Below are 19,742 nucleotides of genomic sequence, written 5' to 3' on the forward strand. Positions count from 1 at the left end.
TAACTGGAAGATTGATTGAATGGATAAGCGTTTAACAGCGGAATTATACAACAGTTTTTTTGTTGTTGTGAGAAAACGGTATAGTATCACAGGCTTTATATGTTTATAATAGTCCGTCAGTTTATTTACATATGATGCTATATAAGGTATTGGGTATGTATGTATGTAGTAGAGTATAAGCGTATGTTTTAAGTTGTAGATAGAAAGTTAAGTTAAGTTTAAGTTAAGCTGTTTTAAGTTTGAGATAGAAAACGGACTACGTGTGGGTGTTGATAAAATGGTGAGAGATGGCAATGGGCTGTTAAGTAGCCAAAATAGTGGACGTAAGGTTGACGAAAGAAGTGCTCTAATGGTACCTGAGAGAATGTAAAAGGGTGAAAGGAAGGCTGCAGGGGAGACTGGTGGATGGAATCAGAAAAATGTGTGGGATGAAATGGATGAGAGTAGCCCAAAACAGAAATGAATGAAAACGTGTTGGAGAGGCTTTCATCCAGCAGTGGATGGCGAATGATGTTGATATGTATTCAGATATGTTTATGTATGTATATGAAATATTAAGCATATTGCTTTATAAAAAGATTTTTTTATAAATTACTTAGATTTGAAACTTAATTTGAATTTAATATATTATTATTACGTTGCAGTAGGCTAATACTGTACGGTAATTTTTTTATTTTATTTTATTCACACTTGAACGTCAAAAGAATATTGACATGGATCAGCATAGACGGTTTTTTATGAATTTCGCTCTGTATATTTGAATAATTTATATTATCTGTGAATAAAAAATGTTTATTTTTCATTCGAATCGAATTTGTTCGATTGATTGTGTACAATAATGTCAAAATTTATAATATTATAAGACGTAACTAATTTTTTTTATTTTTTTTTTACAGGTAAGAATCTGCCGGAACACACATACATAAATCAAATTCGCAAAAGCATAAAGGAAATTACGTGAGTACATTAAGCATAATAAACACACGCATAAAAAACTTTTATCGATCGTTTAGCGGTTTGTCGTATCCATTCACACGGATTTATTAATTTAATATTATTATAAATTTAAAATTACTTTAATATTTAGATTTAATATTGATGATTTCGCTGTTGTGCGACGAAACTTTAAAACATTAAGCGCCTCGGAATAATCTAACATTGAATTCGATCTTTATTGTTTACACGCTTCGGACGGTACAGTTATTCAATCAAGCCGTGTATGGCGAACCGTTGGTCGTCGAACCGGTCCTCGTGAATATTTTTGTATATTTTTTATTTTATTTGCCGAGGGTGCTATTGAAATTCGCGTAATGCAATCGCAACGGGGCGTCTCCATTTGTTCGTTTTTAATAAAGTCGCCGATGGTTAGCGATCGCTGCTCCACGCACGTTTGGATTCCATTGTTTGATCGCCACGTAACGAAACTTAATTTGTGAATCACAATGACCGAGAAAATTGCTTTATAGTGTATGTCGTTCCTATTATTTTTTTTCAATTAAAAGGGAAGTGGGACTCCTCTTTTACTCCTCTTTGATCAGTTGACTTTTATAGTTTAGTGTTTGTCAAATGACTCAAAAATCAAATGGAAATTGAATGTTGCCAATTTTCGCATCAATTTATTCTGTGTGATCAGACGGTGGGAAATACGCTGTAGGAAGTTGCAAAATTTCAGAATTACACTTTCAATTAACACTTCTTGGACGAAGATTTTATATATATAATATTTTTAGATGCAATTCTGGTAAACACTGGGATGAGAAACAGCCTCAGCGTTTATCAGAATAGTGCGAAATAAATCTATAGATATATGTATGTATGTACGTACATATATGTATGTATATAAAAAAACATTTACATGATGCTAAGTTCTCCTGAACAATTTTGACTGAAATGCGAACGAAATCCACCCAAGAATGCAAGAGGTTACACATGGAAAAAAATTATGAAAAATTAAAGGCGATTAATTGAGAAATACCGATGTAAGAGCGTGCCGAACGATTCGAAATCCTTGTGGATGTTTTCTGCGAAATTTCGACCAATCTGCACCATGGGGGCCTGTAATGGGAATGCCAATCATTTCGCTGATAGAGTTATTGCTAGAAAAATGTACACTTATTATTATCATACACATGTACATAACTGATCTTTGAATGTTTTATATGGGGCATGATTGTTTGATTCAAATCTGGCATATGCTGTGGGCATGGCGACCAATATATAAAAAATCATATTTTAATAACAGGCGATGAATGAAAGTTGATTTGATCTATATACAATTATGAATGATACATGAATTTGCAGCGTGTGCTTTTGAGATCGACTGTAAAAGTTAATCATTACGTCGATTCGTTTCAGTTTGCGTGCTGTTTTGTTGGATTTTTTCGCTTGTGAAAACATTTTTTCATGAAACGGATATTACATGACAATAATATGAATATTAAATATGTTTTCCCAGCCCCCTTTCACAGACTTCAATGCGTGAAATATGACACATTAACATCTCAAAGACATATCCATCTAGTACATTATAAAAACAAAATGAAACCAAATCACTGTTTCTTACTTAATTTCAGGTTTTTATTGAATGAATGTACATCATAGATCAGTTGGAATTTAATTTCCAATCGTTTTTTCATTATGTTAAAATGGTTGTAAAATCAAAATGTGAATTTCTTTGTATTATATTGTATTATAATAAGGAGAAACATCTTTTAGATACATGTATGTAGTACATATGTTTGTTCTCATTGACTGAATAAATGAGGGATTCAAATTGAAACTCATTCAAAATGTTGAAGTAATGATTGTGTTGGATTTAAACATAGCACACGTGTATGATAAATTGAACCATTCAACGACTTAACTGCTCCAGTCACTAATGTGGCGTTTAACCCAAACCCGTAACGACTGGGAAAGTGTCAAATGAGATGACGAATCTTTTACGGATCCTCCCACACGCGATTAATTATGCTATTTTTGAGTGAAGCTGCCGTTTAAGGAGAGCTTCCCTCTCTAATTATGGTAGTCTTGACGAGGCAATGTGTTGTTAATGGGGAAAAATTACGGCGGCACCCTTGTTCATAAAAGTATCGTTTTACACCGATGAATTCCCATACACGTGCTTGAGAATTATTCCCGCTAATTTATTTCGACAATGATTTTTCCTTATTATGCATGCCGTCTGCGTGACATGTGGACTTGTTTAGGGACGATTAATTTCCCCGAAATTTGAATTGAGAGATGCATTCGTCGGGTCTATGTTAGTTGTGACTTTTTTTTCGTCGACTTAATGAGAACTATTTGCAATGTTCTCAGAGGCGCCCTTCGACGAGAACGTTCACCCGCGCGGTGTGGTCTTGCGGTTCCGCGGAAAGGCCCTTTGGTAATTTGAACCCTGTGCTCCTCGGTCCCGGTTCGAAAGACCCGATTTTGCACGGCTATTCGTTTGTGTCTCGTAAATACCGCACCGGATGGAGCCGGATGACGGGCGCCAGCGTCAGCGCCCCAAATCTTTTGGACATTTCCTGTGAAAACGTCTACGGGGTTGAAGTTGAATATAACCCCGTCCGTGGGAACGTAATATGATGATTTCAAATAAAATAAATATTTTGGGTTTGAAAAGTGTCAAATTACAGAACTAATTTGGATGCATTAACACATTATGAATCCATTTACTAAGATTCTCGGAATACATTTGAATGTGAATACATGTTTATAATGGAGTTCCCATTATAATAAATTACAATTATTTAATTATAACGAAATGATTCAATGAGTATTTAAATCAATATTTTCCACATGCATTTCATAACTAATCTAAATTAATCTGTGTTAAAATTATTAAATCATTATGTCAAAACTATGATGTTTTGTAAAAATGTTATATTTTGTATATTTGAAAGTGGCATAGGTCCACTTTTCTTAATTTCGAGAAATATCTCGCAAAACATGAAATATAATGATTTGCGTTTAACAATATTTAAAAATAATGGTGGTTTGTAATAAGTTTATTCTATTTTTACAAGATACTGGACATATGCAATTAAAATAAGTGATAGCAATTTGTGGATTAACAGAAATAGTGCTTTTGGAACTGAAAATTGAGCTTCCGCCACTTTCAAATATAACGGATCGTATATGAAACAAATACGTGAACTGCATTATTGTCCACTAATTGTAAATATGAGTATGATATATTGAGTTTTTAAATTTATGGGAACGTTTTTCAGGGAAAGAAAATAAATACGCCTTAACCAGAGAAATGCAGTGTAAAATATATTTGGCGTTGATAATTTATTAATTTTAAATTGTTTCTGCAATGATTATTTTTCATATTAAAACATTGACATATCCAGAAAATTTTTATCGTTTATGTTTACGAATATAGCCTGAAAGATCCTTTCGTCAGAAAACAAGACGGTTTTTCAGCTAAAATAAATTGCGTTAGATCAATCGCACTAAATTATTTTAAAAAATCTATATTTGTACTTAACAATATATGTATGTATATATGTATATAGTATAATGATAATAAGGAGTTTAGAATATGTATATAATCCTGTGTTAAATTATATTAATTAATGCATTTCAGATAGCTTCGATCGACGAATCGTAATTTGGCCGCTTGATTTGCATGCGAAATTCCGATCGTTATTTTTTTTTATTACAAATCAAATTTAATCACCTTTTTATGATAATTGCCGCTTTTATTTACACGTTTAAGATAGCCAGTCACCATATCGCAAGTTTAAATTTTATTTCGTTTCTTTTTTGACGCTTGAGCCGGCACACCAAAAGCTTCGGTTCAATTAAGATATTCAAACGGAACAATTAGCGAGTTGCGTCTAACGATCACGTCTTTACTGTATGCACCAGAAGTAGACAGGAAAGGTTTTATGTTGCACACAGCAGCTGCAGTCAGGGTTGCTTGACCCGGCCTGAGCCTAATTCGAAAATATGTTCATTCCTGGAATATGTACAAATGTCTCCCTTTGTGTAATACGACCTGCTCCGATGCAAACTTCCTGTTAATTAATGTCCTAATATTGATTTCAAAACATGCGATAAATATTGCCACGTTATGAGAAGACGGGTCACGAGCGTTTTGCGGTATCTAGATATAAATCAAAATAGGCGTGATGATGTCTCCATTGTATAATATATAGATTTTTCGTTTGTCTTTGCCGCATAGTCCCCCTGCAACATTGTACAGGTCGTCTGTGATATATTTTGACCTATGAAACAACATCGTCTGTAGTCGAATGTCACAATGTCACGTCTCTGAGAGTGTTATGACTCGGATGTAGCGTCATAATTACGTTGACATTGAAAGTATACTGATACAATTTATTTGGCCGATTTGACCGGTCAACGCTCTTCGAGAACGGATATGTCAATTTAGAAGCGTTTAAAATAAAAGATGGACATTCATAGCGTGCGAAATTTAACAAGTTTTTTTTTCAATTTTGATTATTTAATATATGTACACATTGAAGTAGAGAGACGAGGTTAGTACCTTAACATCTTTTACGTAAAATTAAAAAAATATCAACAATTCAATACAATAAATTCAAATTGTTGTACTTATTGATATTGTTCACTCGGATTAGTCAAATTCAGGAACCGGAATCGGCTCTACTTGAGGTTTTAGTAGTGATAGTGGATTGTTATGGTATGGTCCTCCGCGTCGTTCGCATGCACGGTCTCACCGTCTCAATTATGTTCCCTTCCTGTTACTGGTGAATTTTTATGTATAGGTGTTCTGTAGATAAAACATTTTTTTTTAATTTACTCGTCTCTTCAAGCATTTATAGAATATTCTGATTTGTGTCAAACACCATTCTGAACTATATTTTTGCTTAAATAACACATATTTACACAGAACTTTTTGAATACAAAATGGCAAGGGACTCGGCTCGTGAAATGACTCCCTCGGAACTAATCAGTTGCGGAGCGCGCGGAAACAAATAACGTGAACTTGGAATGTCGCGCTCTCTATCGATTGTTCGACAAATCATTCAGAAGATTAATTTTTTAAGACAATCTAGATGTTATTGAGAAAAGTAGGCTGCTTAGAATATATTTTTAGCACAAGACAGATTATTATGATTTAAAAATTTAGAATATTTTCTGTCCATACCTAGTCCCCTGTTTAAAAAAAATCATGGCACGCCACTGGTAATACATACATAGTATCCAAAGCATCCGGTTGAATTTCATTCGATTGAAATAAAAATATCGACATATTTAATGATCTAATGACGAGTCCTGAGATGTTCGACCAAAAAACTCAATGAACGCGAAATCTTAACTGTATAAGAGAAATTTTATCATCATCATTTATAACATCATATGATTTGTTTTCCATTTGATTTACGACAATTATTTTTAATAATCCCATTTTTTTTGCACGGTAAAATTTTGTATTTTATTTGCTATGTATATTCTGTGACTCATTCAAAGCCGAATTTAAAATATTATTATTTTATGTACATATTTATTGAGAAGTGCATTGACCATCTCGTATTTATTGCGTTATTTTATTTTTATTGTGTATACAAGTTCAAGGATTGCATTAATAATTTCACGCTTTGTCGTTTTATAGATACGCTAAACGATCAGTCCGCATAATGAATTATGATAATCGAGTTTAATTTATTCCATCGGATTCAAATAGAAAAAAAAACGTACACACGTGAAGAATTTTCGCCGTCAATTAACGGTTCATAACGAAAACAAACAAAACGGAAAAACCTATCGCGAATGAATGAATAAATTTTCGATGGAATTATGTAAAGGTATATCGGATTTCGTTTGCCCGATTCGCCAGATTTGTGATACAAAAACGACTAGTAATAATGTGCACGTATTATAACAGTTCGTGTGGTGTTATTTAATTGGAACGAGCGGTAATTTTAATACGATGTTGATTGATAGATCGCCCTCCCATTCTATCTGTCCCAGTGAAATTACTTTTTTTTTTCGTCCATCCGTATCAGATCATGCGAAAAAAAGTGGCGCCAGCGCCGATGATTATGAAGTGAGAGATGCTCAAGTCGCTGTACGTGATGTTATTGAATTTATAGTATAATATGAAGTATGCAAAATGCTTCTACCCATTCCAATCAATCTACCTATCTGTATAGTTATAAAATATAATGCATACTCGATTTTGAGTCTTGGCTTGATACTTACATAGGTCTGAACCTTTCAACCTATAAGGAAATGCTTTACCGACTAATTTTACCCCGTGTTAAAATGCCGTCTAATGTATGTATGTGTATATTTGGAAAGATACCCAACCTTCTTCAGTCTTTTGCAATGCACTTGTTCAAGTCTATTAGTTCTTCAGAAGCAGACAACACTAGAACTTTCTTCATCCTAATGCATATTCGTTGCTCTTTCCCTTCGACTGGAATCGAGTGGTCAACTCTGCGGACATCAGAGCCTTCTTCACCCGTGGATGATTGTTTGCGGTCGTTAATTGTTCGCGGACGTTCACTAATGAATGGCCGTATCGGTTGCAGGAACTTCAAATAGAGCTTCGAAAGAAGTTGCGCAAGCTCTTCTTCTTCTTTCACCTTCTACTTCAGGTCGTCGTCTTGGAAGGTGGTGTCGAAAGTTTCTCGAGTCTGTTTGTCCTCTTGTTATACACGCGGTGTGCCACACAAAGGACTACCACCACTGGGTTTCAGCAATGTTTGCTTTCGCCGCGCGTGGGTTGCGTGTTTGTTCAAACGTTCATCGAAAAGTCTCTTCTAGTAACGAAAGTTGTTTCTTTTCCATAATCAGTGGCACACTCTCATATTGGGTTCATTCAAAGAAAATCGTAGGTTGATCCTAAAAGTTATAGTGGACTGAATCTTCAACGCCGACGCAGTGTTCTGAATTTTTTTCGCAGCCTGTCGGTCACCACACTAACGGAACTTGACCGCCCATTGTTGTTCAGACTTCTTCTTCTTCTTCCTCTTCGGGGATTTTGTTGTTTTTTTGCTCTTATCATTCGTTACTTGACGCGACCAAATCGTAATTATTATGTCCCGTAGTGTGAACCAGTTGTTGCGCATTCTGGGCGCCCCGAATTCAGGTCAGATCACGTGGGAGGGATAATGATACCTAAGACGAGTTCAATTCGCACGTGGTCAAGGTCTCGGACGTCGATCGCATCTAATGAGCCCGTTAATCGAGGCGGAAGATGAAAAAAAGTGAATTAAGCCCGACGAAATAGCGGATGATGCAACAGGTGCAAGTGAGAATCAGGTCATTCGATCAGATTTTTAAATCATTTTCCGACTGATACAGTTGATGAGTAAAAGCGATTTAATTCGAAAATTGTAGATATTGAACATAACTTGTGTTTACATTATTTGATTTTACTTCAAAAGATTCTTATAATATTTTTCCACATGTTCTTGGTAGATTCATTTGAAAAAGTATGTATATCATTCAAAATTTTAATTAAAATCGAGTGCCAAATTATAGAAGTGATTTATTTTGAAACGAAGAAAAGGTTCACAATAGGTCCATTTAACAATCCAATTAGAGCGCGCTGGCTAACTAGATAGACAAGGTGCAAAAGGTCAAAACGTTTGTCGATCCAAGCAGACGTTCCACTTCTCAGGAAAGATTTACTAATTAAAATGTCCATCCGTCCGAAGCGCAAGTCATGCAAGAGCATCCGATGAGGGATTTGAACATAAATACCTACATACATATGTACATATTAATCTTGCAAAACGAAGCAGACGAGCAGAAACGTAGAAATAGACACGAATACCACCACTTTTTCTATTGTGACTGCTTAATTAATTTCGCAGAACGACCGGTCTCGCCGAAACCATTGTTCTCCGAATCTTTTTAATCCGCCGCGATGCAAAATCTGACACGAAAATTACACGTGTATAATAAATACATATTTTTTGTGTTATTATTAATATTGTAACGTCGTAGTATATACCCATCGTTGACAGTTTAATGAGCCATCTGTAATCAGGGGCCGATTTGTAATATTAATGGAAGCGTGTGATTGTCAAGTCACGCTTCGCACCGATTAGCGCCATGTTATCCGACGAACAATGAAACTATTAATCATTTTCTCTCCCGATCGATCGAAGACGGTAACGTGTAATCATCAATTTTCAATAATTCAATCTTTTAACTAAACAAATTACTTCTTGTTGTGTGTCTGTTTAATGCCATGTTTATGTTTTGAGTTTTTTAATCTCAATTACATGGTTTCAAAAGTAAAAGCATTTCACTCGCACTTAAAGATGCTCACCATTTCGATCGATCGATCTCATTCTTGAACGCTCTGATAGCTTTTAACTGCTTGGCGGAAAGAGGAGACGCCTACTCAAGATTTCAACACGACAATTAATTTATTATATGTATGTATGTACATACAATTACAGTGTGTTATGATTTATTCAATTTGCATAAAATTATTTATTTTTCTAATATTAAATTATAGCTACATAAAATAGACAATATCAAAATGAGCCTGTCGACAACAACTTGCTAGAAAAATACAACAATTATGTACGTGCTCGTCCGTCTCTTGACCGAGTATTTTAAAACTGAAATATAAAGAGAATTGACTACATATCTTTCAGCAATAAATAACTTAAAACCTTTGCTTGTTTTAATATGATGTCATAGAAGACAGAACTGGTTTAATGTCGGCCTAGTGCTATTTCCTGAATTTACACTGAAAGCTCTTGTGATAAAGATGTAACGCTCTAGCTAGGAAAATTGAGATAAATGCAGTTAAAGTGTACACTAAGTATGACATAACAGCACGTATTTGAGTTCACACACCCACGACCACTTCAAAGACAACACACTCCATTCATGTTTCTTGTAGCAAGTGCAAGTTGACCTGTGTCAGTATTAACTCACTCGGCTGATTTGTTCGATGAGTGTCAGTAAAAAAAATAACAGTTAACCGAGGAGTAGAAGGTTTTCCATCATGATCGACATGTGTTTCCCTCTGGTCGGTAACGGTAAGACACGCCACATACCACTATTATCGCACCGTATAATTTGACCAAATATAAATTTTACTATGAAGCGTGTCGACAAGTCTCTCTCTCCTAAGTACCATAATTTTTTTCGAGTAAGAGAAAAATTTTCAAGCGACGACAGTGGCGCCCATGGCGATTTTCTCGAGTGTTTTATTTCCTCGGAGTAGTATTGCACGGTTCGTAGGTGTTCGGAATGGTTATTTTACGGTGCGTTTAATACGTTAAAAGAATGGTTTAGCGGTCATCGTTGACAGAACGCTTCGGGCCATGGCGCTCTTCGTCCACACTCGCCATATCATCATCACTCTCCTATGTCCATTTCGCATTAGCAGACGAACTTGCCAAAAAAATTTACCCATTAACCCATATTCGTAAGGCGGACGATCTGTGTTAATTACGCGAACGTGGTCGTGTCTTTTTGCTGTTGTTAATGCTTTGACTGTTCGTTTGTTAGTATGTATGTACCTGGTAACGGTAACGTTCACGTATCATGTGTACAATGAAATCGGCTTAATAACAGGAAAGGAATTATCATGTGCCGAATTATTGTGTACTTGTTATTACATGCGCGCGTACTTAAAGAGGTCGAATGATTCGGCGATGACCTGTGATCAGAAATCGTGCCATAATTTGATTGTTTTTTTTTCACTGAGCGAACTGACTTGACATTGAAGTCAAAATCCTGAATACAAACATTAACTTATTTATTTTACATTAATTTCTACAATATATATCATAACAGGTCGCCTCAAAGCGACACCTATAGTCAAACGTTTGTACGTAAGTAGTAAACATTATAATGCAATTATTTTACAATACAACAGCGTCATCTATGACAAACTGGTACAATCAACAAATTCGATATACGATGAATTTGCTTGAAACATTTAAATATATGTAGAGATTTATAATTTCCAATCCATGCAATTATGGTAAATAATAAGATGTATTATTAACAATGATTTTTAAATTGTTTATTGTGTTATGGTTACTTCTTAGATCATCAAATGCCTCGTTGAAGTTTATAAATCTCCAAATTATTATATATTAAAATTGTGCGTCCACAGTTTGCCGAGTGTAGACAAATAATTTAGAGCTTTCGCACGAATTATCTGCCCACATTCGAAAAAAAGCACATGTAATTTTTAAGTAACCACCATATAATTTATTTCTCAATTCGTTTCTGCACATAAATCAATATAAATTATGTCTTAATTATAATAAATAAATTCATTTACAAACATTCGAAATGACGATCATTATCTTGGGGCGCACAAATCGCTATAGCTTCGCCAAATTAAGTAAATAGGCGAGAGTGTGTAATGACCGTCGTCCAATCTTCATGCGATATCTCCCGCTTTAATGACAGTTTTTTATCTCGGAACTCAACACCCCGACTAACGGAAATCAGGTACTTAATGACCCCGGCTTAAACACTCATTTGCTTGAAAGGTTGCACTTTTATGGAGTAACGGGGAAGTTGCGAAGAATTATCGCCATTGGGGAGACCTTAGATTGATTTTCGGGCCATTAACGCGGAAGAGAGTTAACAATGTGTTTCGACGAAATTGAGATGATCTCAGATTAGTCGAGATTCAGGAAATCTCCGATCTGTCGAGGTCATGTGAATCAACATCATACGTTTCGTTTTGTTTCGCGGGATCGCATACCGTTATACGTGGTGAATGAAACGCTCATTAACCAACACCTCTCCTGGTCCAGACTTGGAATATTCGTTGTTGATGTTGTCTGTTGCCTTCGGCTCCATCATCTTCAATTAATCACACTTTGTCATGGGAACGGCTATTACGATTCTCTCAGTGTGATTTTATTTCGTTTCCGAAATTGAAAATTAGCGGCGATAAGACTCGTGGTGCATCTTGATTAAGTGATTTTATCTAACGATAAATTCTGAGTCAATTATATAAGTTTGCATTCAATACTCTTGTGTGACGGATTAATATAAGACAAATATTTTTGTTTGTTATTGGCCGGTGCCTTGTCAGCAATAGGTAAATATGTGCTTTAGATTTGTCCTTTTTTAAATATATTTTGTGGGAACACACCAAAAAGGTCCTTTACGAACAAACATGTAAGATATTCTCAAAATATGTATTATATAATATTAAAGTATTCACATTTTAAAGCTTAATCACTCAATCTTTAGATCGTTATTTCTCTGATACTTACTTATGTAATATAGGCCAACATGAATGAAAACACTATCCACTGTAACAAGATATTATACTATAACCTTTTATACTGTGGAGAAGTAACATGCACATTATCTTATACAGTAGATTGAGTTGTTGTTGGTTGTTATATATTGGTCATTATGTTGTTAATATCATACTTTCAAATATGAGAATACTATTTACGCGTTCCATTTAAAAATTAGCAATATTTCTACCATCTATTCAACATTTCTCTTTTAGTGCTTTTTAAGTAGACAGGGAAGTAAGTGCCTTTGCCAAAATTCTGCATTCAAATTATAATGAGTTATGCGTACAGTAAGAGTGAGTAGAATTTAAATACACAGATGAGTTGATCGATATTTTCGACTTTCCCATGATTGTTTTTCGTTACCACGTACACGTTACTGGTACTAAAAGTTACAGTATTTTGACGCAAATTGATGCTAAGAGTTTTTGAAACAAATTCACAAAGTCGTATGTTTGTAAATTGTGCTAATTAATTTCCATATAAAACGAACAAAAATATTTTTAGTCACTTTAAACGACACGAGTGCTAATGTTGACTGTTTTGTTAGTAAACATACGCTTACACCGTTTACCTTTTCGTCAACCTAAAGTTCAAACTGTCGTTAAAAGACTTTCAAACATTTCGTATATATTTTATGTATTATACAGTGTAAGTGGGCATGTACTTATGTACAATATATCATCTTATTCATCATCATCATCATCATCATGTATATTTGCAATACGAAATGGCTACTTGCTCGGACGATCGGCTACCTGCAGTCCGGTATGTCCCGTTACCGAGATGCTGCAATCGGCCGGGAACACGTTATTGTAATTATCCCTTACCTGTTAAGGTGATGCAATCCTCTCTAGTAGTCCTATACGTCGTTAATAATCATCGAAGACACTTCAATCAGTTCCTGTTACGTACACGATTGCCCATCACACGGTCGTGTGACAAACTCGCAAGTGTCTCTATAATGCGAATATAACATTTTTCATAATTTTTTTCTCGCTTTTTCTTTATGAAAAATATGAAAATAAAAATACGACGTAAGAATTCTGAAATGTGGAAACTTAATAAGATTAAGAGATATGCCCAGCGTCAGTGAGGATTAGAGGAATCCTCAGATCCCATCTCAGACATCTGACGCCCACATTTCCACGAATCCTCTTGACGTTGACATAATAAAATTGCCGACATATTAAATTTGCACGTCTAAAAATATACATCCCTCGTATATAAAATGTATAATATATAAATTTAAGCCATGAATTCCATAAAAATACGTATATTATACGATAGTATCGTTGAAAAGCTTACCTATGCAAATATTTACCTGTTATACATTATTAATGTTGGGTGTATTTCTTCAGTAAAAGTCGTGCATGTTTGTTCAAGGATTTCTATTTAAATGCTTCCATTTATAACAGTATGAAATTGTAATCCAGGAAGCGTGCTTATTACTACTACATATGGTCCATAAAGCTGCGGTACACGGAAGGCTTAAATCCTAAAGTTCCCAGACGCATAAATATTAGAAGCTGCCTCTATGGCGCATTTCGGAGGACGTTTCTCATCCTCTTCCCTCGTAGTTTTTCCACTATGTCTCTCCCTCTTTCTCCACCATATGAATCTCCATATATTTGAGAACCTCTCCCGATAACCGCAGAACATCCACCTTCGCGTTTATTGCCGCGATTTATTGCAAGCGAATGGAATACGAGATGCACTCGCCTCGCTCAACTCCCCATATATGTATGTAGGTATCCGACTCTTTGTACAGTTACTGAAGTAGAAGAAGAAGAAGTAAATAACATTTAAAAATACATGAGAATTCAACGAGAAAGGGTTGTTGACCTTTTTGAAAGCTTTCAGAATCGACACAATTGTGATAACGAATTTCGTCAAATAAGCAAATATTTTAATTGAATAAAAAAAGAGAGTACGAATTACATACTCAGCTTTATGCAAATTTCATAATATTCGAATATAAGCAATACTTAAACCTTAGCTTAAATTACCCAACCTTAAATGATAATTTATTTTACTATTAAAAATTAGGTGCCTACTTCAATTTGATTTAAATATTTTCATACATTTGCCCGGATTCCTCAAAATCTCAAAAAAATCTATTTTCAATCACTTACTATTATTTAAGTATTCTTTGATTGTCTTATATGTACATGCATTATTATAGTAGGTATTTAATTTATTTAATAATTATATTTTTATAATATCATTGGATATAGATTATTACTTTAATTGCAGTCTGTATTATATTATACCTGTATTTTATTTAATAGAAGGAATAGTTTATTGTTACCTAAAATGATGTATAGAAGAGCCTTGTAAAAACTAAATATAACAGGACGATGATAAATGAGGGTGGTATAATATTAATACTATCGTATTAGTGCTCTCACCTGTAAATCTGCATTATAAAGTTGGGAGACGAAGTAATTTAAAAGTCAAATCGGATCAGACTCGACGTTTTCAGCGACTTATTTAATCTAAATTTATGCGATACGCGAAAAAAATCGAGAGGAAAGTCCACCGCGTCTCCTCCTTCACGTATCTCACGAACGCAGTTACCCGAGGGTGTAAGTGGGCGTGCGGGGGGTGGCAGAGGTACGAATTGTTACCCTCCTGGGAAATAACTCGTCTGAGAAGGTATTTCAACTTTTGTTTTTCCGCCGATAGCGCACTTAATCCACTTTAGCGGCGAAAGCCCGACGAGCTTTTTCCGGTCGCGCTACACTTAAAAGTTTTCCACGCGACGCGGTACACTTTTCCGCGGCGAATTTAGATAAGAAGCGGCCGCGGAAAATTCACGTACACAATAGAGAGAGAGTAAGATTGGAGCAAATTCAAACTGTCTAAAGGAAAATCTCGTCTTGTTTGAACTCCCTTCTTCTCCCTCTATTTCTTTTTAGCTTCGTGTTGAACTTTGAATTGCTCAATGCGTGTCGTTATAAAGTTGCGCATTGCGTACGAACGTCTCGTTAAATGACTCGAAAAGTCACATAAATAGCACACCGAATCGTATTCGATCTGAATACGGATTCAAAGTCGAACTTTATCGCACAAGTTCGTTTCTAATGTGCCGACTTGCTTTTTGAATCATATTTTATAACCTAGCTACGAGCGTACTATGTGTACTTGTAATGACTTTCGTATACGATTTTTTTGTATTGACGATTTTGCACGTTTCATAAAACGTTTATTTAGGTATGTACGTTTGAACGTTTCAACGATCAATCATCACTATAAAACATCGGACAAGGACTAAGACCAAATTGATTATCGTATAAATGAGCTTTAAAAGCACGGACGATAGATCGCCCTGTTGGGTGGTCGTAATTATCCTCACCCATTCGCTTGGCTATGAAGCGGTGCATTTTATTACTGTCATGCACCAAGCGGGCACATAGCTTTTGTTGCCTATTTTAAATATGATTTATGTTGATTTTTTTCTAATTATTATTCTATTTTTATCATTTACAGAGCCTTCGGTGGGGGGAACATCATGGGTGCGCAGGGTGCGCAGGGCGCAGTACTTGCGCTAGGCGTTTTCCTAGTTATATTAGCGCCGATTGTCACAGCCGGTAAGTCAAATTTAATTAAATATTATTTAAACATCCATTGCAGTATTGATTTTAAACCATTTAGAAAATTCAGCTTCCTAGCTAGTAATCACAAAATATTTATTTTAACTCTGTTTAGAGATATTATTATATTCTACTTGTTTTCATATTATAAAACGTTGCTGAATTGCTAAGTCTTTCTTAATTAGTATCTACGAACAGATATAATATATTTTTACACGAAACATGTAAAAAAAAGATTAATATATAAGAAGTACAGAAATATAAGTCGCTCATAACGTCTAACATATCATCTTAAGTTACGTCAAATATTGTAGCTAGATTGATTGTAAATTTTGATGAGACGTGTTTGATTTTTATTCAGCTACATTAACCATCCCCCGGTTAAGAGTCACTGCATAAGAGTACATATTAGTCTATTAGAGATTACGCAATATCTATGAAATTACTTGTTGTAAACATTGGGTGGGTAATCGAGCGCCCGGTTTGATTAATGCGTCCACCTTGCTTCAATAACAAGGAAGAGCTCCGGTCATCAATCTGGTCGGTTTAATAACTGTTATTGTGACGGAAATAATAATCCATTTGCATGCGCACCGGTCAAATTACCGGTTAATGTCTACCCAAGAATGCGAGCTATTCGTCGACAATCTGGATACGGGGGAAATTTGCGCTTATCTCGACCAATTTCGAAGGATCATTTCACATTACACATGTACGAATATCGTTTTGATTCGTGGACTTGATCTGGAGATTCTCCTTTGAACCAATGTCAAAGACATTAACTTTCACCATGTCTCTTGAAGCACGAATGAGATTGGGCCCACATCATGTTCTTAATAAGTTTCAAAGTAAAATATTGTAGATATACTAATTTAAATGGTGGATTTATCACTTCAAAGTAGTTCAACTCTAATCTAACTTGAAAAGACGTTGTTCTAGAAAGTTTGATAATGTGTGAATGTTGAAAATATAATCGTATGTATTATTTCAAATTTCTCACGTGTACCACTGTGTATATTACATAAATATCCATACGATATTACGAAACGAAACAAAAAAATAAAAAAAATGTCTAAAATTTTAACCGTCTGCACGTTGCCCAATACCGAACCACAAAATGGTCATTCGAAACGCAGAAACAAATCAAAACGGTAATTGCATACCATTATCCGTGCACACCCCTCTTATCCGGCCGAACGCACCGTGACTATTTATTAAAATAATAATAAAAAAAAATAACAAAAACTGCCGATGCGTACATACGCATGTACATACAGATGTGCGTGCACTAAAAATTGAACGCGGTCTTATCTCGATTTGAAGCCACTTCTCGAAAACGTGAAAAATGGTAAATTACACACTCGAATCACCGAATACGGGACGTGATATATTGCGCGAGTTCGACAAGTCATCTAAACGCTTCGCTTTTGGATCTAAGATGATAGTTAATATGTACAGAATGATCCATGTATTCCGGTTCATATTATATAAAATAAACTATAAGGGATGATATGAAAAAAAGAACCGTTGATATATACTAGAATTAACAGCTAAAATTTTGGAAATACATACTAAGTTTCAGATTATATTTTTTAACAAATTCAATTTTCTTCTAGTTTATCCTACACTACCAACTACGCTGAGCTTTTGGCATTATCCCTCCTACTAAAATAGTAAACCTTTTATTTGTACATATAATTTAACTAACAATACATTTCAAATAACTTAAAGGTCACATTAGTACTTGGTATTCGTTAGATAGTAAAACAATTCTGGAAATTTTTTATTTTTCACTCTCTTCGACTTTCACCAGCCCGAACAATTCAGTCATATTAAAGTAAAGTCAACTAAGTATGTGTGTATATATCTACATATGTATGTCATCATCAAAATTTTAATTCACCATCCACTGCTGGATGAAAGCACCTCCAATATACTTCCATTCATTTCTTTTGCGCAACTCTCATCTACATCTCTCACTCGACACATTTTTCTAATTTCATCTATAAATTTTCCCTGCGGCCTTCCTTTCACCCTTTTAAATTATTATAACACTTATTTTGACCACCTATATACACTACCCTTGTCATGCTTCTCACCAACATGCTTCTCAACAACGTTTCTCGTTATGCCGAGCATATGGCGTTACCTACTTTGAATAGGTTGGACTATATATAACATGTTGGCGTTCAACGTCCAAGTTTCACATCCATGCGTCATCATTGTCAAATTATATTGATCGAAGATCTTTTTCTTCAGGCAGAGTGGCCTTTTTTATTTAAAAACTGAGTTCCACCCTCATTTCATATGTCTCTTATTTTTCATTGTATGTATATACCGGACATAATATTCATACCGGACATTGTGGCGCATTAGGGACTCTTATAATGCCACAATGGTCCAAACTCAAACTTAATTATTGGCTACTATTTTATCATCTAAAGAAATGCTACCATATGAATCGAATACCTTTCTGTGTGATTTTATAGTCCATACAGTTAAAATTGATTGCTTAACAAAATAATGCAACAATGAAAAATAGTACGTTGCACAACGAGACGCTCAACTCCCGCAATTAAATGGTTTTAGTGCTGCCCGTCAAATATTTATTATTGGATAATTGCACAGTTGCATCGGCGCGGTCCTACCAGCATCGTCCGCGGCCGTCGATTACCTCAAATTTACGCGTGTGCGTTTAGAGAATTTTCCACGAGGAAAACCGCAATGGTCGGTCAATTTGAATGGTGCGTTTGTTGCGGTCTGTTGCATCGCATCGCGTCGGTCCGCTGTTGCGTCACATATCTCGGCCCCGCGGTCAAGTGTGAGGTGAACCTGCCCACTCAAGTTCAAGTGTTTCTTCTCTTCTTTGCCACTCGCTTTGGTGGCCAACGGCAACCGATTGGGCAACTAACGAATCCCTTCACCGGACCCTCTCCAAACACGTGGACTCGCCGGGCACATGGCTTCACTGAAAATGGCCAGACAATTCCGTTCAAGTGCGCCCATCGTATATGGCATATTCATACCCATCGACTCAAATGGGAATTTTGATTAAAGTTAGGAAATTCTCTTGTGGGAAGGTTCTGTCTGATTTGTACTCTTTAATTTATTACCTATGTATAATAACATATAACATAAACCAAACCTTTCTCCAACACTTACATATTATTACATTATTACATGCTAAAATGTTGTTCTGTCTTGATGGACACTGAAGTTGGTCGTTGATTGGTTGAGTTGATAGTATGTGGTAGTATAACGAAAATGACAAAAGCTTTCTAGAATGCGATCTTCTTGGCCGTTTTCCTCATAGCTGAGGATCGTTATTGTACATAAAATCACTGATGATGTAAAAATTTAGATTGTTTTTGGATTACAGAAAATGCTCATTGTAGTACACCTTGTCTTGTGGGATCTGGCTCTTTCACTTGTTCCTTTCTCGTCATTACATAAATTATTAAATAATTTTATTTTCAAGCAGACTAATTCATAATATGCTTTTTACAAGAAGTAAAAATATGATAATTTTCATTCCAAAGAAGAAAATATTTTTCTTACATTGATTGAATCTATTCAAATTTAATTTTCATTAGAAATACAATTTTATGGCTTGATGATGAAATATTTAGCATTTTATATTTGACGACGTTAATTTTATTGGTTAATTCTTAAACCTTTAAAAGTTTATGCGAATTTTTCCACCGAACGACCTCTCCTATCACCCTTAAAATATTTACATCTCTAATCGTAAATCAACAGGTATACTAAAAAAAGTTATATTCAAGATCAGTATTATATTATAGAATTAGATAGGATTCGATTTGCGAGTTCAGTGCCCTTAATGGTCGACCGTAAAAATACTATTCCTTCAAATGGAAACAAATAAAAATCCTCAGTGACAACG

The 19,742-nt window shown here is 35.1% G+C and overlaps 1 protein-coding gene across 1 annotated transcript in view; it reads left to right on the forward strand.

The window, feature by feature from the left end:
- Positions 1-901: 901 nt before the first annotated feature.
- Positions 902-19,742, forward strand: part of tnc (tenectin) — a 43,677-nt gene continuing 24,836 nt past the window's right edge. The window contains exons 1-2 of the mRNA XM_077437946.1: positions 902-957; positions 15,735-15,835. Coding sequence (XP_077294072.1) covers positions 15,757-15,835 — 79 coding nt within the window. The 5' untranslated portion in view covers positions 902-957; positions 15,735-15,756. The remainder of the gene's footprint in view (positions 958-15,734; positions 15,836-19,742) is intronic.

Source organism: Arctopsyche grandis, chromosome 9 (genome assembly GCF_051622035.1).
Source record: "Arctopsyche grandis isolate Sample6627 chromosome 9, ASM5162203v2, whole genome shotgun sequence".
NCBI lineage: Eukaryota > Metazoa > Arthropoda > Insecta > Trichoptera > Hydropsychidae > Arctopsyche > Arctopsyche grandis.